Raw genomic sequence first — 25,682 nt, forward strand, 5'->3', positions numbered from 1 at the left:
AATCTTATACTCTAAAAACATAATAATGTGCTTATTAGCTTCACTAATAATCTACTAGAAGAGAGGTAGGAGAAAAAAAAAAAAAAAAAAAAGAGAACGATCCACACACAAGAAAAATTGATACTATTTTCCTTGATTCACTTGAGCTTATTCTGTAACTTAAAAATGTTTCCAGATTTACTGAGTACATGCACATCAAGTACAAGGCTAAAAAAAAATTACCAGTAAAAAATCTGCCAAAATTGTTGGCAGCTTCCACAACAGCCTTGTAGCCTGCAATATTTGCCATGGAACTCAAAGCATCAAAGACCTGCGCCCTTGATATACGGGGGACACAATCCATAGCAAACACAGTCAGCTGCTTCTTGGCAAGTTGGTCCACAAGATCTTTGTTTTGTGCTGGATAAAGGAATGAAATCAAAGTACCCCTCTCACGAAAGTTGGCAATTTCTTCTTGCAATGGTGCCCTCACCTTAAAAGAAAAAAAATTATAAATAGTATTTAGATAATTAACACAAACAAAATTAATATGCCCATAAAGTTTTAAATTGTAGATTCAAAATGATGACCAAATAAATGTATATATATATTATATATATATATTTTACCTTTAATATGATGTCAGAATTATACACATCTTTTTTGGTGTTTACTTTAGCCCCTGAAGCAGCATAATCATCATTCAAAAACTTGGCCCCTATTCCTGCATTTTCCTCAACATTTACTGTAAAACCTTTTTTGACCAGATTCTGTACTGTGGCTGGAACTATTGCAACTCTTCTTTCATTCTAAAAAAAAAGATATTAATGATTTGTAAAAAAAAATAGAATAATAACAAAAATTTTATTAAACATAGACATTTTAAGTAAACAGACCAAAAGTTTACAGCTAGATAATTATTCCAGTAGTTTGTGGAACCCCTATTCAGGTCTCGAGGAACACTAGAGTTCCACAGAACACAGTTTGGGAAACACTGATAACTCTAAACATTAGTAAAAAAGAAAACAGTGTTCTGAAAACTTAAATTGCGTGCACATGTCTATCGGGAAATGTGGAATTTGTAACGAATGAAGCACAAATTGTCATATCCACATGGGCCTCAACAGCTTGTTGATCAGACAAATTTAAAATTGTGTTATTGGAAGCAACTGGAAATTGACATTGAATGGTTTCAATATATAGATCTACAATGATTTAAACTTCTGTCCTGTATCCATAACATTAACATACTAGTTTCTCCATCAAATGGAAAAAATTGCACTATAAAAAAACAAAAACAAAAAAAGAAAAAAAAAACATACTGTATAAAGTTCCTTGGGAACACCAATCGAGAGATTCTTGTAAGGGATACCCGCAATGGTTTTTTCTTCCGCCTTGGCTTTCTGACACAACTGTCCAGCAGCTGAACGCAAGCCACGACTGCATCTAACACTCAGTTTACAAACATGATTTCCAATGTCTGCCATGATGGCCACTCTATTTACTCGCAGCATTTTGCTGGAGTGTTAGTGGCAGAGGTCAAGTAAAAACAACCTGAAACACGTTCAAGAGACATTCTAGTAAAACGTATTCTAAAGCTATCAAAGCAAGTATCAGCCAATGTTTGCATTAAAATAATCTTGATTCTAGTATATAAATATATAGTAGTAAATAGCTTAGTATCTAGATATTATGTGTTACAATTATATAGCCTAAAAGACTGACTTAAGAACATAGAAAGTAGATTTAGGTAATAAGACTAAGACTAAGACTAAGACTGCTTTATTGATCCTTACGGAAATTTGTTGTGATTACAAGGACTCGTTTCTCATATAAAGACAACACAACAGAAAAATACACATAAATACAACAGACAACACCTCATATTCTGTATATTGTACACCTCATATGATACAATTCTCTCTGTGGTCCTTATAGCTCATAAAATGATAAACCTGCGCCCCAAAGCGCTGTACTAGAGTCTAGATAAGATTCATAGTCTTTAGCAAATCTGACAATTTTTTATTTATTTAGTTTTCACATTTTTTAATAGATTTTTTTTTATGTTATATTGCTGACATATTCATACATCTATAGTATAGTATATAAGAATAGACTAGATCAACAAGTAATACCTAGTCTATATTCTCTATAATACTATATAGATCTAGATTTATAATTTAAGTTAGTTTAACAAGGCCTAAGTGCCCTAAGTAAGATTAATGAGGAATGCAGTATTTCCTGTGGATATGCAGCCTCAGCAGTGACCTACAACTACAATATACATATTTGGCACTGGATGTTATTTAACTCTTGAATGTTTGACTATTAATTATTGTAATAAATAAGTCACTAATCACTAATCTAAGTTGACTAACAATTGAACTTTTATAATTGTGTGGTACTGTGAAAGGTCAATGTCGTTAAGTTGAACATTACACTTACACTTAGACCTGAACTACATAAATTCAGGAGACAAAGACATATTACTGAATTTGAACCAAGTAGACAACATAAAAGATATAGTAGTACAAGAAAATGGAATTCAAAAACTATTAGCCAACACCAAACCAAATAAAGCTTCTGGACCTGATGGTATTCCAGCTAGATTACTCAAAGAACTAAGTAATGAGCTAGCCCCAGTGTTCAAAATACTCTTTCAGGCTTCACTTAACCAGGGCAGAGTACCAAAGGACTGGAAAGAAGCTAATGTCACCCCCCTATTTAAAAAAGGAGAAAAATCTGACCCAGGGAACTACAGACCAGTATCACTTACCAGCATCACATGTAAAATCCTAGAACACATAATATGTAGCAACATCATAAACCACTTAGACAAACATAATGTCCTCACACCATACCAACATGGCTTTAGGAAATATAGATCATGTGAAACACAACTAATAGGACTAATTGATGATTTTTCAAAAGGTTTAGATAATAGTGAACAAATAGATGCTATCTTACTAGATTTTTCTAAGGCTTTTGACAAAGTTCACCACCATAGTTTGCTTAAAAAATTAAAATATTTCGGCATTAATGGTCCACTGCATCAGTGGATTAAAGACTTTCTGATAGGGAGAGAACAAACTGTAATAATAAATGGCTCTAAATCAACACCGATAACAGTAAACTCAGGTGTACCTCAAGGTACAGTCTTGGGTCCACTACTATTTTTAATTTACATAAATGATTTACCAAATTGCATTAGTTCAGGAACAAAAGTCAGATTATTTGCAGACGATTGCATAATATATAGAACAATAAAAACAACACAAGACACAGATATTTTACAAAGAGAATTAGATGAATTACAGAAATGGGAATCAAATTGGAGCATGTCTTTCCACCCAGAAAAATGTCAGTTGTTAAGAGTAACAAAAAAACTAAAACAAATTAATTCCACTTATCTTATTCATGGCAAACCAGTATCACAGACTAAAAACGCAAAATACCTAGGTGTTATAATAAATGAAAAACTATCATGGAATCCACATATTGATGAAACTACAAAAAAATCAAACAAAGCATTAGGATTTATTAAAAGAAATTTCTATAAATCAAATAAGAACATAAAACTAAAATGTTACTTAACCTTGGTTAGGCCAATAATAGAATATGCATCCTCCGTTTGGGACCCCTCAACTCAAGAAAACATTAAGAAACTGGAACAGACACAAAATAGAGCAGTGAGATTCATAACAAACGAATATTCACATTTGACTAGAGTAACACCTTTAGTAAAATCACTAAATTTAGAAAGCCTTCAGGACAGAAGGCTCAAAAGTAAAGTAGCAATCATACATAAAACACTGAACCATAATCTTCAAATACAAAAACAAAATTTAATAAAATACTCTGAAAGACACAAAGATAAAGGCACATTCCTCGTCCCATATGCTAGGACAAATTTGTACAAATACTCCTTCTTCCCTAGTGCTATTAGAGCATGGAATGGGTTGCCTGAGCTAGCCAGGAAAACCAGTGACTTGGCAGAATTTAAGTCATTGGTTAATATGCATGACTAAATGCATGACGCGTAGGACGTAATCATCTTCTTTTTTGAAGTAACGTCTGTATTATATAAGATAAGATAAATTCATAAAAATAACATGATATCAAAATGTTGGGTTCTAACAGTTACTTAACCTTATGGGAAGAAATCATACAATGTTTCTTTATGCATGGGCAGCAGGTCAATAATAACGCGTTTAATTTAATGATGTGCACCGGTGAGATAGATCTAGAGACAATATTGATAAGTTGTCCTTGCACGATCTTGAGGTGGCACTGAGGACGTCATAACTAGGCTAGTTTAACAGACAGATTAACGCCAAAGGACAACGAACGAAACAAAATATAAAACGCCGGCTGAACATGCATATCTAGATCTACAAAACAAAGAGCTTTATGCAAAAAAGAGCTGCAAATTTTAATATCATAAAAGAACAAGTGTTTACATATGAAACGAAAAGATTTTCAAATAAATAGACCTAGACTCTATCTAAATGTAATACTTACGGAAACCTAAAATTGCTTGTTACTTTGGAGATGCATGACCCCGAAATACCCTAGAAAATGGCCGCCACTAAACACAACCAATCAATGATTTCTTACTTGTCACATGGCGAGGAAATCCCTTTTGGGACTAACAAAACCTATTTAAAGATTAGGGAGGTTAGGCTAATAGTTTATATTAAATTTAACAAGCATTTCATTTGTTTTGCGTGATTTTAAATGAATCTCTAATTTCTTGTTAATTCTATCATTTCAAATATAAAATATACTCTAATTTATTTATTTGTGCTGTTTTTAAATTTTGTGAAATTATTTTTATCCCCACCGAAATAGAGTATTCTAAGTCATTGTGCTTTCGTGTGTTCCGGTGCTCCTTCTGAAGACCATTTCTTTCAAGCGCTTGCTGGGGTTGAAAATAAAATACAAAAAATGGCTAAGTCTCTCGTTTCCATGGCAAAATTTGTTTCCAGGGTTGGAAGCAATGTCCAAAATTCAGCATTTGTAGCAGTTACAAATTCAACCCAAACCAGAAACTGTAAGTAATCTTCATCTAATTGTCTTTGATATGTGCATTTGTTTTTTTTACTATACTATATAGCATCATGTGTGTAGTTGGCAATAAAATAAGGTAATAACCTCTATACCACAAGTGCCCTTGCCTAGATCTAGATCTATAGAACTTTTTTTTATATATAGACCTATACTATTAGAGGCAGAGGGATCTACTCATCTACACTGTCACTTCACTGACCAGATCTAGCTACATCTATCTGTCAACTAGATCTATGTCATGTCTATATCAACTATATGATTATTGATAAAAATTAATAAAAAATAAATTAGTCTCGGTATAAATCTGAGTTCCCACGACTAGGGCATTACCAAGTAACTAACCCTGAATCATGATGAATGACCTGAGCCTGACCCCACAGCCAAAATAATAAAAGGTTGTAAGTTACACTTACAGATTAGAAAAAAAATCTAGTCAACTACTACGTACCCCACAATTTGACAATATATAAGTGATAAATCTAATATACCAGTATTGAAGATATAATTAAATTAAATAGGATGTAATGTAGTCTATACTATAGAAATAAATAGTTAAATTTTTTAAATAGATCTATTCTAGATCTAAGATCTACATAATTTATCATAATTTTTGGAAGAGGCTCTGTAGCCCTCTGAAATGATTATATTTCTACATTTTATTTTAAATGGAAACACATTTTAAATCATTTTTAATAAATTAATATACTTATTTAACTTATCTAGATCTATTTATTATAGTTAAGTATAGTACTGTATAGTACAATTATTATCATTTAATCTAGAAAAATCCAGACCTAGATCTATAGTTGGAGATAAATTTTTAGTTAGATCTATTTCATCAGATCTGACGAAAAGAAATATATATAGATTTAGTTCTAATTTAGATTGAAAACTGGGAAAATTAATTATGTGAGTGAGCCAGGACATTCGTTTAGCTTTAAATCTAATAATTTACAGAAGTTCTTTCAAAGAATAATATAATTATAATGTATAGACTACTTAGATATTTATGAATTTAATAAGAATAACATTTTCTCATGGTATGGACTAAAATAGCATCAATGTTGTAATTAAACACGCTTCATTTTCTGCTTAAATTATTTGTCATTTTCAAACAACTTTTTTTTGATTATCAGATGCAAGCCAAAAAAGAATTAAAGTTGCCAACCCAGTTGTGGAACTGGACGGAGATGAGATGACTCGAATCATTTGGGAGAAAATCAAAGAAAGAGTAAGTACTCTTGTTTTAAAATGCTTGATCTATTTGGGATTCGTCATCATCAAACTTCATTAGAGTGAGAACTTGAGGGGTTCAGATCCTCTTGCAAAAGCCCTGGACAGAAACCCTGCTGTTTTGCATAGTGATGTATATCATCATACAGGTTGAAAGTTTTGTGGCTTCCCAGGCCTGTTGAGACAGAAATTGGTAAGTCTGATGCAGTCAAAAAGAATATGAGACATGGTTTCCTATTATTCTTCGCACAGTGAGTCAAAGTTTGCCCTGAGTTGTGTGAAATATGGGACAGTGACTTGTCCTGTGCACTTTGCTATAATATAGCTTGCTCAGGGCTTGGCAGCATTCACCATGGGGAGGTGCGATCAGGGTGCCTCATGTGCTCCCAGACTCTACAGGCTTTTTTTTGGATTTGTTCCAACACTCAAACCACTTTTCTCTTTCTATGTTTTTGATACTTGCCAGAGCATGATGGAAACTCACAGCCTGCTCGGCTGGTGGGCCAAAGAGTCAGCAATGGTGTTGCAAGTCATACCCACTGCATTATTACCAGGGTGCCATAGCATTGGTTTGTATTGTGTGAAGCCATGATGACAGTGTCAATATTGGGTTCCAGGGCTTTGCAAAGCCTGTAGTACAGGTTTTGAGTCAGTGACCACAACAATCTGTGTTGCCCTCATAAGTCCCTCCCCAGTTTGAGAGTCAATGACTTTTAAGGCTTCACAGATCACCATGACCTCTGCATCAAAACTGCAAGCACTACCAAATGGTCCAAATATTTTAACTAAGCCAGGGCCAAGACTAAGATGTTTAAAGTGGACATTTTTCCTTGGATTTGAACCCTGGATACATATTTGTGGGAATTAGAGGTTGTAGTCTACATAACACCTAAATTGTAAATTATTGGTGACATCCAATTTAAGTGATGAGCTTGCTATAGACCTAAAAGGATATGTTCAAGTAGCCTACTTTTAATGCTTTTGTAGACTGAAATAGTTAAAACCATTGCTGTTAGTCTAATATTTGTTGCTTTGTTCAACACCATTTTCAACCAACATTTGTTAAACTTTGTTTTTCTCAGCTTATTTTCCCATATGTGGATGTTGAGTGCAAGTATTATGATCTGGGATTACCCTACCGAGACCAGACCAATGATCAAGTCACAATTGACTCTGCAGAAGCCATTAAAAAGTATAATGTGGGCATTAAGTGTGCCACCATCACTCCCGATGAACAGCGTGTGGAAGGTAAGTCCATCGATATTTTTCTTAATGGGAGGTTGTGGCTGTAATGGATGAATGCACGTTTTGCTTTTACTAAAAACAATGGGTGTTACTGTCTCTGGATAGTTTGGTTATTTTTATGTTAAGCTAACAGCCAATACCTCCTCAGCTCTTGCGTCTATTTTATTTCATTTCATGGATGTGTGAAATTCTTCAAAGGTTTTTCACATAGAATATATAGCTTAGCTATCCCTCTGGTGCTGCCACTTTGTATATTTTTTATTTATTTATTTAGCTGCTGAAAAGTGTGTGGTACATCTAATAACAGACTGTTTCATCAAGAGAAGCATGTAGATTGTTAAATAGTTTACTTATCAGTTTCTAACCTTTTGATAACCTGAGCTCTGATAAAGCATGCACTTTCTTTGTCTGACATTGACCTTTAAAAGTACAAGTAATAATGAAATATATTTCTTTTTTCAGAGGATTAAAATTCAGCTCTATCAGCTTTAACATAAATTTATCAATACGAGATGTAATGATTTCTAGGTCAGATAACAAGTAAATCATAGGGTAATATGTCGTCTATTTACAAGTGTCACAATATAGCAGAGGTTCTTAATTCTTGGGAGAGAAAAAAAATATATGTATTATATTGAAAAAACGAATTTTGAACACTTATAGAATTAACCCACTAAGTCCTAATAAGTTTTCAAATATATATATACCCTCTAAAGCCTTTATAAAGGGGGGTAACTTAAAAAACAAATTTTTTTTAAATGTCAAGTTTAAAACATATATTTATTTATAATACCTTTAAAACAAACAAAAAAAAAAAAAAACCTCAGTGCAAAGTATTTCTTTCATTGGCCTTACACACTATGACATCAGCATTTTCATTTTAAAATTTTGTAGAAAAAAAATAACAACAGTTGTTAAGTTTCTGTCTTGATATTAAGGAACAAGATGTGGTGAGCTCTTCTTATACAAAAGTACATATAAAACTGATTTCATATTACATTGCACCATTTTAGGAGTCACTGCAAACACAGCATTCTATCACAACAGGACTTATTGGTTTAAAACATGTCTTGTTTATTCTTACAGATGAAAAAGTACTGTGTATTTAAAAAATTGAAGTCAGATTAATATTTATCTTGTTTTTAAACCAATTTTTTTTTTTTACTATAGCATCTTATCTTATATATTACAGACGTTACTTGTGAAAAAGAAGATAATTATGTCCTACCCATTTCATGTGTCATTCTAGTCATACATGTTAATCAATGACTTAAACATAGCTAAGTCGTTGGTTTCCCTGCAACCCATTCATATTGTTTACTAATTATTAGACTATAGGATAGACTTTTGTCAACTTCGGTTGTTTTCTTAATGTCACCATATTCACTTAGAACAATTTTTTTCCAAAACTTTTTCCTTGATGGAACACTTTACACATTCTGAGTATTTAGCCGAACACTTTGTTTATTTCTTAGAGAGATTAATTCACATGGTGGCCTACTCTATTTAATTATTCCAGTTGATTGTGGAACACCTATTTAGTCCTTGCGGAATACTAGGGTTCCATGGAACACAGTTTGGGGAACATTTACTTTGAACATATACTTGATCATTGGTACATTGTCAACTTCTTATATAGCTGTCTTGTTCTGCTATTTCTATTAGAGGTAGTATAGCCTTATTTTAACACTACCAACATGTGTGCTATGAATTGGACACACTTCTCTCTCTCTCTTTCTCAAGACTGCTTTGAGTTTACCTGGTTTATTTGACCTTTTGTGTCCTTTTGTCATAGGCAGGCCATGCAGTCACTCTCTTGTCATTATAGATCCATTGGTATGGAGGGTAACTAGGAAATGCCAAGTCTTGCCATTAATGTATCAGTGGCATAGCCACTGTAACTTTAAGTAGGCACAAGATGATATCTGGCATAAAAGAGCTAGCTTTTCTTGATTGTCAATAATTATCTCCCATGTCTGAGCATTAAAAAGAAAAAAAAAAGACTACCTATAAAATAAGCTGTTGGCATATCTGTAGAATTATGTACCTTTTTTAATTGTGAAGCAAGAAACATTTTAGAAAGAAAGCTTATTTAGCAATATGGTTTATTGTAGGTTTTTTTTAGCGGCCCCCGACAGGGGAAAAGACGCTATTAGTTTTGTGTGGCCTGTCCGTCCTGTTTAGATCTCAGAAACTAGAAGAGAAAAAGAAAATCAGACATCATGATATTTTAGATTATTCAAAGTTCTGATGCAACAGCTACTTTTTTCTTTTATGAAAGCGTAAAATCAAATATTTTAAATCAATATATATAAATGCAAGCAGTTTTTTCATAAAAATACAACATTTTTACAACTATTCACTATTAATAGTAACAAACACTGGAGGCTTTTTAGAAAGGGATATGAACATTTACCATTTTTTAACACGTTTATGCAAATGGTTTTAGATTTTTGATCAAAAAATATTATTTTTTACAATTGTATTATTAAGTTATGTAAGTTCTGTCATACGTAATACTACATTTACAAAAAAAAATGTTAACTTTTTTTTTCAAGAGAAAAAATCTATTTATTAAGCAAATAAGTTGAACATAATTTAAAACAACAATTAATAAGTAGTTTTTCATATTATTGATATGCAGAGTATTCACTGCACCATGGAACACAAAACTAAAGGAATTATTATTTTTTTTTTACAGAAATTTTTTTTTCTTTAGGCTTTGAATAAGAGATTGACCCATTACAAAACAATTACATCAATAAGATACTCATTATAAGACATCAGTTAGGCCAGGTTGACATCTAACTTCACATTCACTTTCACCTATCCCTTGGTCTGCTGGACCTTTGGGGCACCACACAGGATCTGTCAACCATCTTTCTCCATTCTTCTCTGTCATTAGCCTTTGATAGAACTTCATTATGATATTCTTTCTGAAAATATTGAAACCTGCCTTTTTACCTGCCTGGGTGGACCACTTCTGATAGAATTTAATACCGATATTCTTCTGAAAATATTGAAACCTGCCTTTTTTCCTGCATTGGTGGACCACTTCGGAGGCCGATTTTGAGTTTGTGTTTCCACACAGACTGTCTTGTTTTAATTGAACGTTTTGCTGGACCTTTGAAGCAACACAGAATCTTTCAACCTTCTTTCTCCATTCTTCTCTGTCATTTGCCTTTGATAGAATTTCATTATGATATTCTTTCTGTAATATTGAAACTTGCCTGTGTGGACCACTTCGGGGGGCCGATTTTGAGTTTGTGTTTCCACACAAACTGTCTTTGTAACCTTGTTTTTAATCTCTTAGTTTCAAAATCAAATTTCTAAATGAAATATTCATTCACATCATTTAATGTGTTGCTTTTATCTTTGAAATTAATTTCTTTACTAGGTCAACATTTGATGTAACATACTTTCAGGAAAAAAGAAATGGGGGGGTCGTGAGTTAACCTGATCAAGACTTTGAAAGTTCAATAATCTAGCTCGTCCTAATGGTATACAGGTCTTTTGCACTCAATCTCATTGGAGTGGTGTGGAGGTTGTGATGACCCACCTCCTTTACATTGTTTAGCAGATGTTTGGAATTGGGTGATTTCATGGAGACTCTTTCAACTTATTTCAAATCTCAAACTCTTGTTTTGTCAGCTCTTAACCTCTAGGTCCTTTAAATCAAAACTCTTCTTCTGTCAGCTCTTGAATCTCTAGAAACTTAGAAACTCGTGTTTCACAATGATACTACATTTTCTCAAACTATCAGATCTTTTTCAGGCTTAAGAACGCTGCGACTCTTCGTCTTATAGTGGTAACTAACAAAAAAACAAGTTCTCAACGCTTAGAAATGAACATAGGAAAGTGGAAGGGAACTAGATAAGTATTGTATTAGTTAGGGGTCTAATTTATCTCTGGAAAAGTCATAGCCAAACTATCAAGGATCTTTTCTCACTTTGATAGATATCGTTCAAAACTTTGAGGACTGAACATTTTACAGAAGCCTAACACTTCCATCTGCACTACCCGACAGTTTTTAAAACTAGTTATATACTTGACACGGAAGTAGTTGTGCTATGACATCACATTACATGCAGATTATCCAATCATCTTTATCCTACTTGTGCAGCCGCTGCTTCGGGTAGCAGGTGACAGAATGGGTGATTTGCGCTTTCCAAAAAGGCTTTTCTTGGTCAGCTTTATAGAAAGCAAACGGTCGCAAGGTGGCAGAAGAAAACATTCCAATGCCGTTCTCAAATGACCTCTCAGAATATTCATTTAGACTTTTTCCTGGGAATGTGCAGTCAAAAGACAAGACATTTCTCGCTCCGCGCAGCGCGCATTGGTTCCACGCTCACTAGAAAAAGCCAACGTGAGAGGAAGAGTCGTGACATGAAAGAATTCCACACTCAAGACTCTTTAACACTCGCATAAAGTGCAGCCAGAGGTTCAGTGCATGAATAGACCTCACAAGTTTTTGTTCGTCGGTACAGAACGTTGTAGCGTCGTCACAACACCCACTGTGCTAAATTATGGGAACACTCGTGGTGCTGAATGATGGGCGAACCTTTATAGCAACTTGTGTAGCTGCTTTGGTTCGTGTGGTGTTGGGGGGTGGGGTTGTTGTATTCATATCACTCATAGTCTGCTAGCAGTGAATAACAAGATGAGTGTAAGCAAGGAAATATTCAATGCAGTATCTGTGCATGTAACTGCTGCTTCGGTTATGTGGGGAAACGTCAAATGCAAAATCGTTACACCTTTGTATTAAGTAAATTGGCCTATATTTCTATGCGTAGGTTCTAGGTATGTGGGACATAGTGTGGCTATCAGGTAATGTACTTGACTTCTGCCAGCGGTGAACAACTTTAGAGGTGAAACAGGTGTGTCCCGGGGCGGCGTGTGTGTGTGTTACATCATCAGGAGGGCCCCCCTACCGTGCTTGACACGCGGTGTGTTACCATTGAACACAATGAGTCGTACCGAATTTCGTTTTGAAAGTCTTGAGGCTAGCCGCTAGACTATATAATGCCTGCCACGTTCATAATTGCATCGTTGATAGATACCCAAGGAACAACAGGGGAACAGGCTGGGAGCATCCTTCCATCATGAGACAGTTCCATAGTACTGCTACAGAAACACTTCAAACTGTTCACACTTCAACTTCAGTGTGGGTTCAATTGTTTAGTTGTAGTTATTTATTTGGTCAAATTGCTTTATATGTGAACATTGTTTTCACACTAACTTGGTGGCTTAACTCTTTCTCTCCTAATCGACGATGCCATCGTTGATTTTGACCTCATTAAAATAAATTAGTGTTTACTTTTATAAACTTAACTTTGTGTTGTATAAATAGAGCATGCATTTCCCTTTCCTTCTATACCAAATACACCATTTTCTGATTACAAACAACAAAGCTAGTGAAGCTTAATCATAACAGGGGGAGTGAAATAGTAATGAGATTAATGTAGAATTCCTTTGAAACTTGGGAAAATAATTACGGAGAGAAAGAGTTAATAACAAAACACATCACGGGGAAAAGGGGGGGGGGCAATCTTCATATTGTTTAGTTCAATCTGACAACCGGTATTTTTCAATGCGTGGACTAGTCTTTGTTAAAATGTTTCACGACAATTTTACATTGACATTAGTTGTTTTTTTTTTAACTGGTAGTTTAATTGACTGAAACAAGCGGTTGGTGGGGGGGGGGGTGTTTGAATCTATGCAGCGGGTCGAGATTACAATCTGATAGCATGGTGAATGTCATTGTCAGCCAGCAGCTTGGCGACGGAGAAACTCAGTACCGATCAATATGGGCTCTGAACGTGTCAACGAATACCACTGTGTTCTAAATTGCCCCTATCCACTGTATCTAACAGCAAGGTTAGTCATTCAAAGGTTGTCAGGGACTTAGATCAGTTGATCTCTCTTGGTGCATACACTGTTGAACTCCCTTCCACAGGCATTTTTTTTCCCAAACTGACCATCATCAAAAAGAACCATCCAGAATTCCTAGAAAATTGGGGACGATTTTTTTTCAAACTGACCATCATCAAAAAGAACCATACAGAATTCCTAGAAAATTTGGGGCGATTTTTCCCAAACTGACCATCATCAAAAAGAACTATCCAGAATTCCTAGAAAATAGGGGACGATTTTAACCGTGACCTTGTTCAGCGACACTCTTGGCCCACTTATTAGAACTTCAGCTTTCACGTGTGTTTGAATGTAGTAGACAGATCTAGTGATTCTAAATTCATCCTCATGCAGAGACATTTTTTTTTTAATTGCTTCATTTTTTTAATTTTTTTTTGTATGTCAAAGGTCAGGTCCTCGGGTCTACACGTCCGCGTGCAGTTGGTAATCATTTCCGTGGTGTGGGGTTTTGCAAGGTCAGCAAGTTTATTCCCAAGCCAATATCATGACCTCAAATCTGGATTGGAAAATTCCGATTCGTCACGTCAGAGTCCAGAACATTTGTTCTACACAGCCATTCATTGCTTAATCTTGCCACCACCACTCACCCCATCCGCGATATTAAAATTTTAAGACTTAGTTGTATTGATATGAACTGTTGTGATTGGGGTGACGGGATAATACTTATTGCAATGCTGGCTTGTCAAGACTAGTTCTAGATCTAGTTTAATGTTAATTGTATTGATACTGGGAAGATCTAGATCTCTTCCGAAGTCTAAGGGATTACGTTACATTTCGGTAAAGAAAAGGGGGGGGGCGCACTCTGGCCTATTTTCTTGAAGCAGAAAGTCTTTGAAGCCTCTGTGCGGTAATAGATCTCTGGATACCTTTTGATTTGAATGACGTCATGTCTCAGCGACAGAAAAGGAGAGCAGACGTAGCACCGTGACCCCGGTGACCCTAGAATCGAGTCGGTGTTGGTAGTAACACGCGGTTGGATAGGTGGCTCGCTGTGTGCACGTGAATATGTGTGGACACTATGTAGCGGTGATTGATGTGTGTGTACCAGACACTTACCTCTACACAGAAGGAAATGGACAAGCGGTCTGTTGCTCGCCTTTCATGTTAACTTTTTGACCAAAATTAATCAAACAGCAGTTATTAGGGTATACACATTCTACACGCACACATCATCGTTTCAGTAGGTCCTTTACAAAATTACTTATGCCCAGAGGCATAGATGACTTTCTAAGAGTGTTATGGGGCCCCTTAACCCTTAAAGTGCTGAACTGTTTTACAATGAGTGCAAACACTAGTCTGATGTTTAGAGGCTAAACTACCACACGCGTTTTAAGGGTTAAATATACATTTTTTTCGGAACGTAATACACTGTTTTTAAACCCATACTTATAGTCTATATCAACTATGTACTAGACTAGGTGTTTAATGGACATTAATCTTAGCGCTTCTGAGCTTTTCAGCTGACACACAACACCATTGGCTGCACACACAACACCATTGGCTGCACACACATGGCATTGCAGTACATTATCTCAAAATGTAAGAGAGAAAAAAACACTTAGGACATGCTATAGTCTACTACAGTGTTTCCCAAACTGTGTTCCTCGGAATCCTACTGCTCCGCAAGGCCTGAATAGGTGCTCCGCGAACTGCTGTAATAATTAACTAGTAAGCCACCAAGTGAATTTCTCTCTCTAAATAATAAGCAAACGTGTTCCGTTATGAAAAAAGTTTGGAAAACACTGGTCTAGTATATAAAGTAATCGCAATCAGTAATATGGTCCGTATATAACGCGGGGAAAGGTGCCCTGATAAGCTTTTCCGATACCGGTATTCAGTTCAAGTTTAATATAATAGCTTCCTTCACAAATAACTTTGACCCAGATAGTGGCAATTGGTGAAGACGATAGTGTCAGTAGATCTAGTTGTCCATATCTTGCTCGTGACTGTTTCACACACTGGTAGAGGATAGTGGGGGGGGGGGATTATTGAAGAGTAGCTTCTGAATGTCAATAAAATGTTAGCCAAACAATTATAGATCAAGTTCTTTCCTTGCATCTCAATTGCTGACCTACTTGGAACTTGTGCCACAAGCTTGTAGATCTACGGTATCACAAAAGGCTCAACTGTTTAAGAAAACATAGATTCGGCCTAGGGAAGATTGTTTTGAGATAGTCGAGACATTGAAGAATGGAGCCTATAGTTCGTATGCATCGTCAATCTAAGAATGACCTTTAGTTGAGACAAGTGTCACTTAACTTGCACACTTTTTATATAGGGTAGTGCAGTTATGATTTGCACCAATGACAAGGAGGAAGGTTTACCCGACGAGACCAATCGTCATAGAAGGCTTGAAAACTGAACTGTGACGTCGCACCCTATGGACAGTTATCGCGACCTGTGAAGTGGCAACGATCTGTTGGTCTGAACTGCCCACTGCTTGCGATGTTGCAGGCCTTCTGTAATGATTGGTCTCGGTTTACCCCCATTGCTTAGACTTTGGTTGTTGTTTATTTTTTCAAGATAAATAGGAAGCAACTTTGGAAGTCTTAAAGGTGATCTTCTATTAGGGAGATAATGTTAATTTGTTTTGGGTGGGGGCACTGGTTCACATTTGTTTTGGGTGGGGGCACTGGTTCACATGTTTTTTCAGGGGGGGGGCACTGGTTCACATTTGTTTTGGGTGAGGGGCACTGGTTCACATTTGTTTTGGGTGGGGGCACTGGTTCACATTTGTTTTGGGTGAGGGGCACTGGTTCACATTTGTTTTGGGTGAGGGGCACTGGTTCACATTTGTTTTGGGTGGGGGAACTGGTTCACATGGTTTTTTTTCAGGGGGGGGGCACTTTCAATATATGATTTAAAGTACTACACATTCTAATGTTTTGTTCTTCTCTGCTACTATTGGTGGTATCACATTCTAAACTCCCCGAGGGAGAGGTGATTGTTGATGACCACAGTAGTAGGTAGAGACAAAGTAGAAGGGCCTTGTTGAATTGTGAAGTTCCATCCCTTTGGTTTAATGTCAACAACTTAAGGGAGTGATCTGATTGTGAATTTGACATGAGAGCATTGTTCCTCCTGATACTGAGACCCACTTCTTATCCTTTTTGCAACTTCTTGTTTGAAAATGCACAAAAATATTTCCAAAAAATGGCTGGGCTTTCACAATCACAAAAATTCAAACATTGACTACCGTTACTTATGTTGGGATATTTTCTTTCTGCTGAGTTGAATTACTGGAGCTGTTGGAACCTGACGATCTATTTTATTTTTTTAGTTGTTAATATCCACACACTTTACATAATATTCATAGATTTAATAATGAAAGGCAAATTTCTTCAGATAAAAAAAAATATTTTATAATGAGCTGCAGGAATATCTCATAGAAATATGGACAACTATATTTGCATTAATACAGATTTGGTTTTAAGAATTAATCTAACGTCTAATTTATTTAATTTATTTTTTTTCAATAGAATTCAAACTGAAGAAAATGTGGTTGAGCCCCAATGGAACCATCAGAAACATCCTCGGAGGCACTGTCTTCAGAGAGCCCATCATTTGTAAGACCATTCCTCGACTAGTACCTGGCTGGACACAAGCTATTGTAATTGGCCGTCATGCATTTGGTGACCAGGTATTTCCCCAGCATTTTTTAAAATCTATTGCCATGATAAATTTTAGTTGATGGGCTAATTCATTTGTTTTTTGTATTGTAATCTCTTCTAGTACAAAGCTACTGACTATGTTGTCAAAGAAGAAGGAACACTAGAGCTTGCTTTCTACCCATCCAGCGGCGGCCAGCCAGTGAAGATGCCAGTTTTCACATTCAAGAAAGGTGGCGGTGTTGGCATGGCTATGTACAACACAGATGAGGTGAGTTGGAAGAGGATGGTTTCAAACCTGTATTTGATTTAAGACAAGGGCTCTCAAATCCTAGGTTAGTGAGTGTCTTCAAACTTGTATTTGATTTAAGACAAGGGCTCTCAAATCCTAGGTTAGTGAGTGTCTTCAAACTTGTATTTGATTTAAGACAAGGGCTCTCAAATCCTAGGTTGGTGAGTGTCTTCAAACTTGTATTTGATTTAAGACAAGGGCTCTCAAATCCTATGTTAGTGGGTTGAACTTAGTTTTTTTTAATTTTGGGAAGAGGTATTTAATCTTGTGGGTTAAAATTGTTTCATAAGACTACATCGTCTTATACTCTTGGATGTCAGAAAACTTCTAAAGCCATTAGCAGAATTATACAATGAAGATTTATTCCTTGTGCCATTGCTAGCTTGTGTTGCATGTAATGATATATGTTGGCTCCTCAGCCATCATCAAGTTGTATTGAACCAAAGGCAGACCTTTGGTGTCATTAGTAAATTTTACAATGAATACAACTAGGTTGTCACACTTGCACTGTGGTCAGAGTAGATCAGTACAGACTGAAAGGATTGAATCGCTTTATAAGATAAGATAATTTTTATTGATCCAATCAAATGGAAATTCAGTTTGACAACAATTGACAACCTCAGCGTAACTACTGTAACAATAACATTATAGATGCAAATACGAGCAACATTCACACACAAAACACATACACACTCACAACCAGTGCTTTATGAATTAGACTTCTTTGAACTTCTCGATGATGACAGATGATCTTGTAACACTCTGACCGACAGAGATACAAGTTGGAAAAGAATATTAGTAGATAAACTTTAATGAGTTCTTTACTTTTGTGTTTCATATATTTTTTTTTATAACTAAGTTGTTCAGCAGAGTCTCAAGTTAAAATCTCTGTGAAAACTGAGATTTTGAATTTCTGGATTTTTAGGATGACACTGACCTCCCCAAACTGTAATGGGTAACTGACATACAATTGGGAAGTAAAGGTGGTCGGTCATTGTGCTTGCCACATGACACCCTTGTTAGCCATGGGCCATAGAAATTGATGAGCTTTACTTCATCTGTCCCCACAGAGAGGGGAACCTTATCACATAGACTTATCACATAGACTACTTATTTGAAAATTTTGACACTATAACAGCATGAAATTTGTTATACCTGTTAACATTAACAATATGTCTCAGGTGCAAGTTAGATTTATACTCTGGGGAATGTTGCTTATTGGTATTACTAAGCAAATTTCAACCATATAAAATGTAGTTAAATAACTGTAAACCTACTTTTGAGCCATTCTGTATATTGGACATTGTGATTATTGATGTTGTATGTTTTCAAAACCTTAGTGAAATATGTTCTTATTTGGATTCTATCTAGTCCATCACTGGCTTTGCCCATTCCTGTTTCCAATATGCACTGATGAAAGGCTGGCCTCTATACATGAGTACCAAGAACACAATCCTCAAAAAATATGACGGCAGATTCAAAGACATCTTCGAGGAAATCTATCAAGCGTAAGTTCTTCAAATATGAAAGGTTCACTTGTTTAGATACAAAAAAAAACACACACAAAAAAAAATAATTTTATTTTAGATTGTTTCATATGATATTAATGATAATAAACACTTTTGATGTAAGATTTTAACGTAAAACATTCATGTTTGTAGCAAATACAAACCAGAGTTTGAGAAGAAGAAGATCTGGTATGAGCACAGGTTGATTGATGACATGGTGGCCCAATGTTTGAAGTCATCTGGAGGCTTTGTCTGGGCTTGCAAGAATTACGATGGTGATGTGCAATCCGACATTGTTGCACAGGGTGAGTTTTTCAAGTTTGTTCTGGCATTGTAATATCCCTAAGTTTTCAACTCTGTATTTATAGTTTTAAGATTCACTGCTATCTGAGAATGACACCAAAACAGAAAAACTATTTATAGAACACATAATTTAAATACTTTTAGCTTTATTTTGATAAGTAAAATGAGAATTACTGTATTTTATAGATCACTATCCTACATATTTGCAGGCTATGGGTCACTTGGTTTGATGACCAGTGTCCTTGTCTGTCCTGATGGCAAAACAATTGAAGCTGAAGCCGCCCATGGCACAGTCACAAGGCATTACAGAGAACATCAGAAGGTAAACACTCTGTCCCACTGAAAGAAATTAAGTAGAAATAATTGCTGTTGGTTTGTGACATACATATTTAGTTCTTACTCGATTAAGCTTAAGGGTTTTTTTGTTTTTTAATAAAACTAAAATGTTCCCTATGTAAAAATATAGTCACAGTGAAAAAGTCACCTCAACACGGCTTATCAAAACTTTGGTTATTTAACACACATAGTTTTTGTTCCAGTTTGATAGATAAGAATTTGAACTCTAGAAGATAAGCACATTAGTGTAGGCTGTAATATTACTCTATTACCAAAATATCTGCCATGTACTGTTAATCTTTTGAAATATTGTAAATCTGCTGAGTTAGGCTTCAGACTAAAGATGTAACAGAAATCAGACTGCAATGATTTTATAATTTAAACAAATAAATTTTTTCTTCATTTCAATGTAATGTTGCTAAATGTTTTGCAAGGAAGGAGCGTCCAGTATACTTGGGCTCAGCGTCTGTGGATTACAGCCATTTCTTTAGCCATAAATGTTTTTGGCTTTTATTTCAATTTTAGGGCAATCCCACAAGTACCAACCCCATCGCTAGTATCTATGCATGGACCAAAGGTCTTGAACACAGAGGCAAGCTAGATGGCAATGTCGAGTTACAAAAGTAAGTTGTTTTTTTTTCTATTTAATTCAAAGCTATGATAATTTTTTTTTTCTGTTAAGCCTTAAGCCATGTAAGAGTAATTTTTAAAAACATATATATTTTTATCATTTATAATAAACCAGTTGCTCAAATAAAAACGCAAAATATTTAAGAATTTTTTATAAAATGGAAACCTATCATTAGACATTTTCATAAATGGTGGGGAAAACTATAACTTGCTAACTCTTTGGTGTATCTGGTAGTGATAGTGATCCGATAGTGAAATTGACTTGCGTATCGCCAAGGCCAGTGCATCCTATGGCAGACTGTCTACAAATGTCTGGAACAGACATGGTATCACCTCAAACACCAAGCTAGGGGTATATAGAGCCGTCATCCTCCCTACATTGCTCTATGCCTCAGAAACATGGACAGTGTACAGTAAACATGCAAAGAAACTAAACCACTTCCACATGACATGTCTGAGAAAAATACTAAATGTCAAATGGCAAGACAAAATACCAGATACAGAAGTCCTTCGAAGAGCGTGTCTGCAAAGCATCCACACAATCCTGATGCAGTCCAGCTGCGATGGGCAGGTCACGTCTACAGAATGGAAGACCACCGCATCCCTAAACGACTCTTGTATGGCCAATTAAGCGAAGGAAAGCGCTCACAAGGTGGGCAAAGAAAGCGCTTCAGGGACACCCTCAAAGCTTCTCTGAAGGCGTTCAGCATAGACCCTGGCACCTGGGAGACAGAGGCACATGACAGAGCATCATGGCGTTGCGCTGGGAAAACTGGCGCACAGGTTGCTGAGGAAAAAAGAACAACGCTGGCAGAAGAAAAACGCCAGAAAAGAAAAGCAAGACAAACGACACTAGCTCCAGCTGGAATAACCTGCCCAGTGTGCGGCCGAACATTCCAGGCTCACATAGGTCTCACCAGCCACATGAGGAGGCATAAAACCCCAGTGCAAAGCCCTCAGCCCCCCTGGATGACAAAGTGGTCATCATCGAACCATGATGGACGAACTATATATATCTGGTGTACAAAATACAGGAAGTGCACTTTTTAGCAGTGCAGAATCAAATTTTGAGATAAATTCAAATTTAGAAGTTAAAATTTGTGTTTTGTCTCTTAAGTTTTGATGTGTACATGTTCCTCATAAGGGGCTTCTTGATTTCAACATTAATTTAAGTGCTCCTCGTTGTCTGGACTAAATTAACATTTTGTGTTGGATTGTAATAATCATTTTTTCAAATGAACGTCTGTGTATATAAATTAAGAAAAATTTTAATGTTCAGATATAAAAGAATATATAGCTGAACTCGGGGGGGAGACAGAACTCAGATTTGTGTTTGTTTGAATGAGTGCCCATCTCATTTCCAAATGTTGTCTTCAGGTTTGCTCAGAAGATGGAGAAAGCCTGCGTAGACTGTGTGGACAGTGGCAAGATGACAAAAGATTTAGCTGGTTGTATATATGGTCTTAAGAAGTAAGTTTGTTGTTGTTATTGCTTTTTTTTGTGTGTCGTTAATGTTTTCCTGTCTTTTTTTTTTTATAAGTAAAGTTCCTGTTTCAGACCATGCAGTCTATAAGCCAAATAATGTTAAGATCATCTGTTTCTTTGGCCGACAGTGTCATGTGGCCAGCACAATGATCAACTGCCTTTACTTTCCCCAACTAAAGTTATGTATCCATTAGAGTAGGGTGGACTCAGGAGTTCAAAATCCCAGTCTTCACCAAGATTTGAACCCAGGACCCCAAGTACCACTCAGCCACCGCACACCCTATCTTTTTTATACATAAATTTTTTTATTAAAAGCAGTGATCCACTATGGCCCATGTGCTATATCATGCACTTGAGGCATTGATACCCAGCTCATCAAAATTATGCAATCTGTGCATACAAAAGCCGCACTTGAGTTTAATGCATCACTCACCTGACAGCCTCAAAGTATTTGTGTTCGCATTGATTTGGCCTATAATACATGCCTCAGAAATTCATACGACCTCTAGGCCTAAATAAGTTCTGAGCATCACTGTGTTATAGCATCTACATTTCCCCCTTCCCTTATTAATGGTAACTTTGCTAACTGGCAATCTATAGTGGTGATTGTTAGTAGACTACTTAATCTTATATGATACAGATGTTACTTCAAAAAAGAATGATTACGTCCTACGCCTCATGCATTTAGTCTTGCATATTAACCAATGACCTAAACTCCGCCAAGTCACTGGTTTTCCTGGCTAGCTCAGGCAACCCATTCCATGCTCTAATAGCGCTAGGAAAGAAGGAGCTTTAGTACAATTTTGTCCAAACATATGGAACGAGGAATGTGCCTTTATCTTTGTGTCTTCCTGAGTACTTTATTAAATTTTGTTGTTGTATTTCAAGATTTTGGTTCAGTGTTTTATGTATAATTGCTACTTTAAGTCTTCTTTCCTGAAGGCTTTCTAAATTTAGTGATTTTACTAACACACACACATAAATTGATGTTTTGAACATGTTTTCAATTTTCTATTTGCAGCGTAAAGCCCAATCAATATCTCAACACCATGGACTTCCTTGATGCCATTGCTGAGCAGTATGATAGGGCCTAGTCTAATCTATTTTAAGGAGCCAGACCATACTCAAAAATCATCACTTTAGATATAAAGCCCCTTTTGTTTGAAGTCAACCACTTGTTATCCTCATCTGTGTTAATGACAAACGTTATCATGTTGTTTACATTTCAGTTGTCAAATATAAATTTATCATCTATCCTTTTTTAAATGCATTAGAAAAAGGGAGGGGGGAAATCTATTTATTTTACCATCTAATGAAACTTTATGGAATTCTAGAAGTTTCTAGTGAAAAGTGAATAGATCTGTCTAAACTCCTTGCTTATTGTGATTTCTTGGAATAGAAAAAAATTGTTGAATGTTTGTTTAGGAATGTTTCCTTGTTCTGAGTTTTTTTTTTTTTTCTAATTATAATCTGAAGCTTTAATTGACTTTAGGGTAATATTTCATTGGTGTACACAAGTGTTGTTGTGTCATTGGGTGCTTGCATAGAGTGAGAGGTTGAATCTAAAACAAATCAAATGTCTCATGGAAACAACACTGAAATGTAGTTTTGTAAGGATGACGTTTTGCTCAGGAGAAAGTTTGTTTATGTTCACACACCTCATGTAGGGACTGAAAAACCAATGATCTTTTTTTTTTTTTTTTTTTTTCAATTTTAAGCTTCGATGCAATGGAGGGAACTCCATGTAAAGGGATATAAAACATGTTTATACACTTGCTCCAGTGTATTTCAACAGACACTACCATTATTTTCCAAAATTTTTAGTTTTCTGTTCTTTGTTAGTTTGCAGTGACCATATTCAATTGAATGTGTTTTTTTAATTCACTACTCTACTTAAAGCCTCAATATGAATGCCCTTAAATTCTCAAAGTGGAAGGTCAGGTTGTAGTGTGACTATCACTGCTAGCCTACCATTCGTACTTATTATTTAGATAATTTCAGATGTAAGAGAGGATCATTTTATTCAGATGTAGATGTTGAATTTTAGATGTGTCATTTAATAAACATGAAACCATTTATTGTCTTGCTTTTTTTTATTTATATACATTGTGCATGAATGAATAAGCAAAACACATTTCTGGTGGCAAAGTTTGTAATTACTTTTTTTTTTTAATTTTAGCCCTCATAGTTGTAGCCTACCTTCCAAATTGGGGCTATGTAAGGCTTACAGATGACAACAGCTGGGGCAATTTTTTTAAAGACTTATTTTAAAGGTATCAGAAATGAAGATGAGTACACCCTAACCCAAACCTCCTGTAGGAAAGTAGGGGATACAGTCCTGTAGCTAGATTCCAAATTTGAATATAACCCCCCACTTGAGGGTCCGAAATTTGTTTTACATTAATTATTACGCCATTATTTCATGTGTTGTTGAATGTCAAAATGCAAGGGCCCTTAAAGAGGTCAAGCCGCCCATGCAAATTTAATTGTAGCCAAAAAGAAAATAAAACATTCATACCAAAGTCAGTCAGTCATGGTCATTCATCATCACAAAGCAATACATCGGAGCCTAATTCATCAAGCACTGGTTGTTGTTTTATTATATTTGTATTGGATAAAGACATAAACAACAGGATAGCCAAGGCAATGGCCACCATGTCACGGTTGCAGAAAAGAGTGTGGGACAACCTATTGCTGACTAACAATACTAAAGCCCTAGTTTACCGGACCTGTGTGTTGAGCACCTTGCTGTACGGAAGTGAAACATGGTCAACCTACTCATGGCAGGAAAAAAAGCTGAATGTCTTCCACCTCCGATACCTAAGGCGGATCTTTAAAATAAGGTGGCAAGATAAGATAACCAATGAGGAAGTGCTACAAACAGCAGGGTGCCAGGACATCCGCTCTGTTATCAGCAGCAGACGCCTTGGCTGGTTTGGCCACGTTCGTAGAATGCCAGTAGGTTGACTTACACAGGACATCCTGTATGGCGATCTAATAGAAGGCAGGAGAGCCGCTGGTAGCCCACTTTTACGTTATACGGATGTATGCAAACGCGACATGAAGCTCTTCAAAATTGACACTGGCAACTGGGAAGAGGTGGCACTGGACAGATCCACATGGAGAGAGCGCATAAAGGAAGGGTCACGGATTGCAGATGTCATACACAACAGTAGTAGAAAGAAGGATGAAAATGCAACGGCGCCTGGTGATTATATATGCCCAACCTGCGGTCGCAGCTGTGTATCAAGGATTGGCCTCTTTAGTCACACAAGAAGTTGCAAAGGGAAAAGATCGTCTCTCGAGACGTAAAATGCCACAGATTCGCAGCCTTAAAGCCGAAGTGGACAATTGTAGTCAAACCAAATGTCCATTTGTTTGAACCAATAAAGTAATATCTAAATTGTTGCTAGAATTTCTCTGCCTTGGGGACTAGCATAATTTATGTATTTTTTTTTTTTAGTAACAGTTCTTTAAAAATCTGATAAGAGCCAAGATGCTTGACTTTTCTTAATAAAAAATTATGCTAATTATCAGTTATGCTAATTAGATATTTAAACTCTGTTAAGTATTTGGTTTTCCAAGCCGATAAATGCAAGCTGTTGCATGCTTGAATGGTATATTGAAAAAGTTGTAGGCATATTGGACAATACAATTCATTGCTAGTGTCTTATAAGGGTGTCTTTGTAAGTTAGGATTTTGTTTATGTATCAATGTTACTTTAGTAGCTGTAGTGCTTGATTTTACTGATTTCACCAATTGTGTTTTTTTAGTCTTTCAGTATTTGCCTCTGTTTTCTTGAGTTATAGAGGCCCAGAGAAAGCATGTTCTATCTTTCTGTTAAAAAGCATTTTGTTTGTAATTCTTCCAGCAACATTTAACAAGCTGTGAACTAATAATAATAATAAGTCTTTTCTTCGAGTCTGAAGATTAACGAGGAATGCAATATTTCCCGTGGCTACGCTGCCCCAGCTGTGACATACATATTTTGCCACATCCAAAACAAGCATAACCATTGTCCGCCGGTGGTCTGTCCTCAGCAGTGGATTTTCTTTTGGTCTC

General features: G+C 36.0%; 2 protein-coding genes and 1 long non-coding RNA gene across 7 annotated transcripts in view; 1 reads left to right on the plus strand and 2 right to left on the minus strand.

Annotated features, from left to right (window-relative positions):
* Positions 1-4,634, minus strand: part of LOC106071127 (NAD(P) transhydrogenase, mitochondrial-like) — a 19,634-nt gene extending 15,000 nt beyond the window's left edge. For 3 of the 5 annotated variants that reach the window (XM_056016452.1, XM_056016455.1, XM_056016456.1), the window contains exons 1-4: positions 4,129-4,291; positions 1,302-1,533; positions 609-788; positions 223-472 (exon numbers count right to left, since the gene is read on the minus strand). In XM_056016452.1, the coding sequence (XP_055872427.1) occupies positions 223-472; positions 609-788; positions 1,302-1,493 (622 nt within the window). In that variant the 5' untranslated portion in view covers positions 1,494-1,533; positions 4,129-4,291. Of the gene's footprint in view, positions 1-222; positions 473-608; positions 789-1,301; positions 1,534-3,574; positions 3,633-4,128; positions 4,292-4,500 lie in introns of those variants that run through there. The other 2 variants (XM_056016453.1, XM_056016454.1) reach the window with 2 other exon arrangements.
* LOC129923783 (isocitrate dehydrogenase [NADP], mitochondrial-like) lies at positions 4,543-23,696 on the plus strand. Its single transcript, XM_056016457.1, has 12 exons — positions 4,543-4,656; positions 4,831-5,032; positions 6,186-6,280; positions 7,365-7,530; positions 16,938-17,098; positions 17,191-17,337; positions 18,730-18,866; positions 19,020-19,171; positions 19,379-19,491; positions 20,031-20,128; positions 21,513-21,605; positions 22,642-23,696. Exons 1-12 carry the CDS (start codon positions 4,558-4,560, stop codon positions 22,712-22,714), a joined length of 1,536 nt encoding a protein of 511 aa, XP_055872432.1. The 5' UTR covers positions 4,543-4,557; the 3' UTR covers positions 22,715-23,696.
* Positions 19,035-19,474, minus strand: LOC129923785 (uncharacterized). Its single transcript, XR_008775738.1, has 2 exons — positions 19,344-19,474; positions 19,035-19,253 (listed from the first exon to the last, which is right to left on the minus strand). It is a non-coding gene; the product is annotated as an uncharacterized LOC129923785 (long non-coding RNA).
* Positions 23,697-25,682: the final 1,986 nt, after the last annotated feature.

Source organism: Biomphalaria glabrata, chromosome 17 (assembly GCF_947242115.1).
Source record: "Biomphalaria glabrata chromosome 17, xgBioGlab47.1, whole genome shotgun sequence".
Classification (NCBI taxonomy): domain Eukaryota; kingdom Metazoa; phylum Mollusca; class Gastropoda; family Planorbidae; genus Biomphalaria; species Biomphalaria glabrata.

Bases quoted from the DNA above. Each gene is read 5' to 3' on its own strand.
- LOC129923783 (XM_056016457.1), top strand. From the start codon at position 4,558: ATGGCCGCCACTAAACACAACCAATCAATGATTTCTTACTTGTCACAT. The intron at 4,657-4,830 runs GTTAGGCTAATA...CCACCGAAATAG, and splicing joins CCTATTTAAAGATTAGGGAG to AGTATTCTAAGTCATTGTGC. The intron at 18,867-19,019 runs GTAAGTTCTTCA...TCATGTTTGTAG, and splicing joins TTCGAGGAAATCTATCAAGC to CAAATACAAACCAGAGTTTG.